The 5,679-nt window shown below is 48.1% G+C and overlaps 1 protein-coding gene across 1 annotated transcript in view; it reads right to left on the bottom strand.

Moving 5' to 3' along the window:
* kif1ca (kinesin family member 1C, a) overlaps positions 1–5,679 on the bottom strand; it is a 34,457-nt gene that overhangs the window by 14,539 nt on the left and 14,239 nt on the right. The window contains exons 2-13 of the mRNA XM_008304991.1: positions 5,427–5,554; positions 4,514–4,590; positions 4,342–4,420; positions 2,774–2,874; positions 2,629–2,694; positions 2,371–2,549; positions 1,654–1,765; positions 1,493–1,570; positions 750–815; positions 587–665; positions 243–321; positions 1–126 (exon numbers count right to left, since the gene is read on the bottom strand). The exon at positions 1–126 is cut by the window's left edge and continues 5 nt beyond it. Coding sequence (XP_008303213.1) covers positions 1–126; positions 243–321; positions 587–665; positions 750–815; positions 1,493–1,570; positions 1,654–1,765; positions 2,371–2,549; positions 2,629–2,694; positions 2,774–2,874; positions 4,342–4,420; positions 4,514–4,590; positions 5,427–5,532 — 1,148 coding nt within the window. The 5' untranslated portion in view covers positions 5,533–5,554. The remainder of the gene's footprint in view (positions 127–242; positions 322–586; positions 666–749; positions 816–1,492; positions 1,571–1,653; positions 1,766–2,370; positions 2,550–2,628; positions 2,695–2,773; positions 2,875–4,341; positions 4,421–4,513; positions 4,591–5,426; positions 5,555–5,679) is intronic.

Below are 5,679 nucleotides of genomic sequence, written 5' to 3'. Positions count from 1 at the left end.
AGGCCCTGGGAGAACAGCAGGTTCCTGAGTCGTTCCACTTCAGCCTTCAGCTCTCTGATCAGTTTGGCGTTGGGGTCCTCATTGATCACGGCGTTGCAGCGGATCTGTTTGGCGCGGTCAGCATACCTGCAACCACATCACAGCGGCCCTGATTGCATTAAGCTGAGTTTATCTCAGCCTTACAACACACGTCACATGAGACCAGAGGACACGGCCTACATGTGATGAACCAGACGTCTGACCTCAGAGTGCTCAGGGTTTCTTCATAGTTGATGTCAGCAGGACTCAGAGCAGCGATCATGGCCGTCCGAGAGTTTCCTCCTGGAACACACACCAGAGCTTCAGTGGAACAGCCAGCGCTCTCTTCTCAGGCCTCCAGTTTACTACTGACGCTAACAATAACAGTCCTGCTGTTGATTCTGGCAACAGCACCGCGGCACTGGTTCTACTGAAGCTGTCTGTAGATGTGGAGGTGGTGGTTCTAGTGTTTCTGAACATCCAAGCTTTACACTGCTCCTTGCATTCTGTTACCATGAGCACTACTGCGACAGCACCGCTGCTGCTGGTACCGTCTGAACACACTCACCCAGGTTCTCCTTCAGCAGCCAGGTGAGAACAGAGTCTCTGTAGGGAATAAAATCGCTCCTCCTCTTCTTACTGCTCTGCTGTGGGTGAGACACGAGGAGACGTCAGCGTTCACTGCACAACAATCACAGACGTGTTCTAGTGTTGTCAGCGTGTCCACGTACCATCTCAGCCAGCGCTGATATCACTTTTCCTAATGTAGTCAGAGATTTGTTGATGTTCGCTCCCTCCTAAAGGACAAAAAACAGGAAATGAAAGGAAAATGAGCAAAAATAAGCAGCTAACGGGAAACAAACTGACGAGGGTTCATCGTCTAAACCCCAAAACTCAGCTGCAGGTATGAGAGGCATGTCCTCCTCGTAAAGAAATGTCAGAATTGCAGCATCTATGAGAAACAGAAACAGTAAAGACCGTGTAGAACTTTTAACCCTCTGCTAGTCCTGCTCTGTGTCACGTTTGGTTAAGCAAAGCTGAGCTTCAAGCTTGATGTGCCATTAAAATCACTCCATGTTCTGGTCAAATGACGCCTTTGTTGTGCAGCTGATTCTCTGTGACTGGCTCAGCTGTGACCAGCAGTCGTGTGAGGAGAACTCTGGGATTCTTCGGCTGACCTGCAGGCAGCGTTTCCACAGAGACTCATGAAAGGATGTGAAACACCTTTCGTACGAAGCTTCGTCGTTTCCTCCAGTCCTGGTCTGGAATCAGGTTTTTAACATTTTTGCAGAACAAACACTTCAGACTATTTTCTCGTCAGTGATTTGACTGTGGCATTTCTGAGGTTTTACTCCTGCTGGTGACGGTTGTTCTGGTTCCACAGAGCTGCAGGACTTTAAGGGGAAAATGAACCACAGTGAAGCAACATGAAGCAGCAGCGAATAAGAAGCTGCACAACGCCGTGACCTCTGACCTTCAGCCGAGTGCCCTTCGCCCCGGAGGAATCTGCTCGCTCGCTTCCTGCCAGGTCCACCAGGCTGATCTTGCTGACCTGAGGAGAAAGAGTCAACGTGAGCTGTGAGTTTGGATGAGTACAGAAGAGGAGCACATCTCCAGCGCCGGCCGCCCTCGTACCTTCTCCGTGTCCAGGCTGGTCATCTGGTCTCGCCGTTTCTGAGTGAAGACGATGGTGAAGACGGCGTGGGACCTGGACGAGGTCTCGTTCATGTTCGTGGCCGCGACCGTCCTGCAACCGACAACCAGATGGGCGTAAGTAACGACGGCCGCTAACGCTTCGGAAATGGACGACAATCACAGGCGAACTACAGATCCCAGCCAGGAAGTACAGGAACTAACATCGCGTGACTCGTCATGTTGAGCAGATGTATGTTGGCAAACAAGCAGTGGGCGTGGCCTGCTTTACTGTTTGAACTGCAGGTTGGACTGTATTTACCTTTCAGTCACAGGTGACATGTCAACAACCAGCTGACACTTCACCTGCTTCCTTCTCCAGAACATCAGCTCACATTTCAAATGCTGTTTACTTTCACAACATCAGAGCGAAACGTCAGCAGATGTTAGCGTGTCGGACTGTCAGAGCCTTTACTTTCAGCTTCTTTCTGCCTGTGCAGTGTCTTTCTCTTTAGCTGACACAGCTGCTGTCACATCTCACGCCTCGACCTGGAGCTATAAACCTCCTGTGCTGCTTGAGGAAGCTCCAGCTGAGACTCCTGCTGGCTGCACTGCTTTACTTCTCAGGAGCAGAGACTAATTTCAGCTCAGACTTCCTCAGAAATCGCAGCCTTTTCTGGTTTTCTCTGACGCCCTCAGCGGGGGCGGCGCGACACTGACCGAGCTTTGTTGCCGGCATCCATCAGGTCGCGGATGTCGGTAAACCCGGTCACGGCCAGTTTGGACAGATCCTCCACGTAGGGCCCCAGGATGGGATGCTCCCGGACCCGCAGGGTGCCCTGGGACTTTGGGTTGAGCAGGTCGCGGACCCGCTCGCAGTAGATCTCCATGTAGGACACCTGGAGGCAGAGCAGCCAATCAGCACTCACTCTGGGAACCGGCGTGAACAGGAGGAATGAAAGAATGAGCTGGGTTTACCTCCACAGAGTAGGTCAGGTCAGGGTCTGTGTTTTCTCCTGTTCGCTGGAACAAGTCCTCGCACAGCTGAGCCCACAGAGACACAGGATCAGTGATCAGAAACAGGAAAGTGCATCTGCCTGAAGCATCGGATCCTGATATTCACCTGTGGGATGATGCCCTCCTGTCCAGGCTCCTGTTTGCCCATCATGGTGTAGCTTTTCCCTGCTCCCGTCTGGCCATACGCAAAAATACACACATTGTATCCTGGAACACAACAGTCATATGAATACGAGCACAACATTTACTGCCTCCTCTCATGTGCTACCCTCTAGTAGCCGCCAGAATTAAAGATTTAATCATCACTATCATTAGCATATTAGCATTAGCATCGTCGCCATAAACAGCATCATGAACATGTTCATTTCATCAGTTAGCAGCATTAGCATTGGTAGCGTCTGTAGCACAGGCAACACATGTGGCATCATTATTAGCATTTGTAGCATCATTACCAACATCTGCAATATCAGGTTTTAGTATTCACCGATTACAGGCACTGCTAGCAACGCCTACAACATCAGCAGGAATGTAATTGTTGTTAGCACTTGTGGCATTCCCAGCAGTATCATAGCACTGACACTGATATCTGTGGCATCATTATAACATGTAGCATTGTCGCTAACATCTGAAACATCATCATCGGCATCTGTACCATCAATCTGCATTACCAAGTGTGGCCTCAATATTAGCATCTGTATCATCAAAATTAGCATCAGCACTAGTTTGATTTGCATCAACATTAGCATATGTAGCATTACAGTCATCCAATTAATTCTGTAAATAAATTCTGTAGCATCATGAATGATACCTGTAATATCACCATTAGCATTAGCATCAACGTTAGCATCTACAGCATCATTGCCAGTTTCATTAGCATCAACGGTAACATGTGTGGCCTCAGTATTAAAATTTAGCATCACCTCTTAAATTTGAACAATATCATTAGCATTGACATAGCTAGCATCAACATGAGCATCATAAATAGTTTGATTAGTAGCAATACATATATTAGCTCAAGTATTTGTAGCATAAAGATTAGTACCTGTAGCATGAACACCAACCATATAAGCATTATTACTAGATTCTGTAACATGATCACTAGCATCAGAAACATCATGGTTAATGTTAGCACGTGTAGCATTAACACCGATTACATTTACATGTACATTAGCATCTGTTGCGTCAGCAGCAGCCACATTCGCATCATGGCTCTGTTGTCTAGCATCATCAAATCAAATCAAATCAAGTTTATTGTCATTTTGCTGTACATACACAGCAGTACAGGTAAGATGAGAGAGCGTTTCTTCAGGATCCTTTAATTAGAACGTTTTGCAAAATGCATGTCTGGGATAGACAAGACACTAACATCTGAAATATATTTATTAGCGTTGGCATCTGTAGCACGAACACTGTTTTCATATGAATTGGCATTAGCATCTGTAGTATCAACATTAGCATCTGTAGCATCCACATTAGCATCTGTAGCATCAACATTAGCCTGTGTAGCATCAACATTAGCCTGTGGAGCATCCACATTAGCATCTGTAGTATTAACATTAGCCTGTGTAGCATCCACATTAGCCACATTAGCACCATTGCTCTGTATCATAACCTTGAGGCCCTCTGACAGATGCTGGAGCTGAACTGGATTCCTGAAACCTCCGAGCGTCTCACCTTCGAAGGCGTGCAGCAGCATCTCCTCTCCGATGTCTTTATAAACCTGCCTCTGAGACGCGAAGTTGGGGTCCTCACTCTGCATACACAACAAACACACTCCTGGTTCACCCACTCTGGGCGTTATGGATGTTTTTGAAGTGTGTGTGTGTGCGATGGAGTGTGTGATCACCGTGGTGTGGGACCAGTAGGAGTAGTCGAAGGTGAAGTTCTTGGCTCCATCTTTGGCCTGTTTGGGGTTGGAGATACCTGGAAACCACAGGAGGGGGCTGTTAGAGAAGCACAGTGTGTGAAAACACCTGGACTTTGAGTGCGTTTCCCTCCCAGAGCCAGAACCCGAAGGTGAACACACAAGTTCAGTGTGCAAATATTTGTGCAGAAGAGTGTGTTGAGACGACACGCGGCAGCTGGAAACAGTGCTGCTGCAGGCTGCGTCTAATAATAAACAGAGTTTATTTAGCAGCAGGGTCGGAGGTCACATGACGCCCAGAGGCCTTCTGGGATTGCTGAGGCACGAAATCCTCCAAACCAGCCAGACTCAGAGGCTGCTAGCACGCTTCATGAAAATCAACAGGGACGTTAGCCTCGAGCTAACAGCGGTCCAGCGTTTGTACTCTTTAAAGAATACGTCCATATATATTTTTTAAGGTGCATCTGCAGCTTTTAACATAACGAGCCCCCATTAAAGTCATAACATTTAATTCAGTATTTTATGACATCTGCAGGAGGGACCGTGAAGGAGGTTCGAGGTTTTGCTCGACTTCACATTCCTCTTACTCGGAGGACAACCTGTCAAGTCACTGGGGATCACCAGAAGACGATGTTAGTCATGTTAGGTGTCTAGCTTCCTGACCTGATGCGCTGTGGTCACCATCATAGACCTGTGTGTGTTTCTGTTTACATGGACTTTGATCTTTGACGTGTTCTGCTTCACGAACACCACATGGCCTGACCCTCGTCTGTATAAAGCCAACATGCTGCACAGAGGTGACTGGATGGAGCTACAGAGCAAAGTGCGGTTCTGACCCGGGACGCTCAGCGCCAGGTTCTAGCTGGCTGTGCTGCTGCAGGTGTGTGGCTCTTACAGGTGGTGTTTCCCTGCATCTGGATCACACACTTGGCGTTGCGTCCCGTCTCTCTGGAGTTGAATGGACGGACTCGGACCGCCACCTTCACTGATGCACCCGCCATCTTTTAGCTCCGCCCACTCCGCCTGGGGACAGCCAATCAGAAAGCACAGAGTCGCATGATCAGAAAACATCAACAGTGAAATCCAGACATGTCACTTTTTATCTACATCTGATGGTGGAACATCTTTCTACTGATGGTGGAACATCT

The sequence above is a fragment of the Stegastes partitus genome, unplaced genomic scaffold (genome assembly GCF_000690725.1).
Source record: "Stegastes partitus isolate 25-593 unplaced genomic scaffold, Stegastes_partitus-1.0.2 Scaffold2372, whole genome shotgun sequence".
NCBI lineage: Eukaryota > Metazoa > Chordata > Actinopteri > Pomacentridae > Stegastes > Stegastes partitus.
This window is presented reverse-complemented; position numbering and strand designations above follow the sequence as displayed.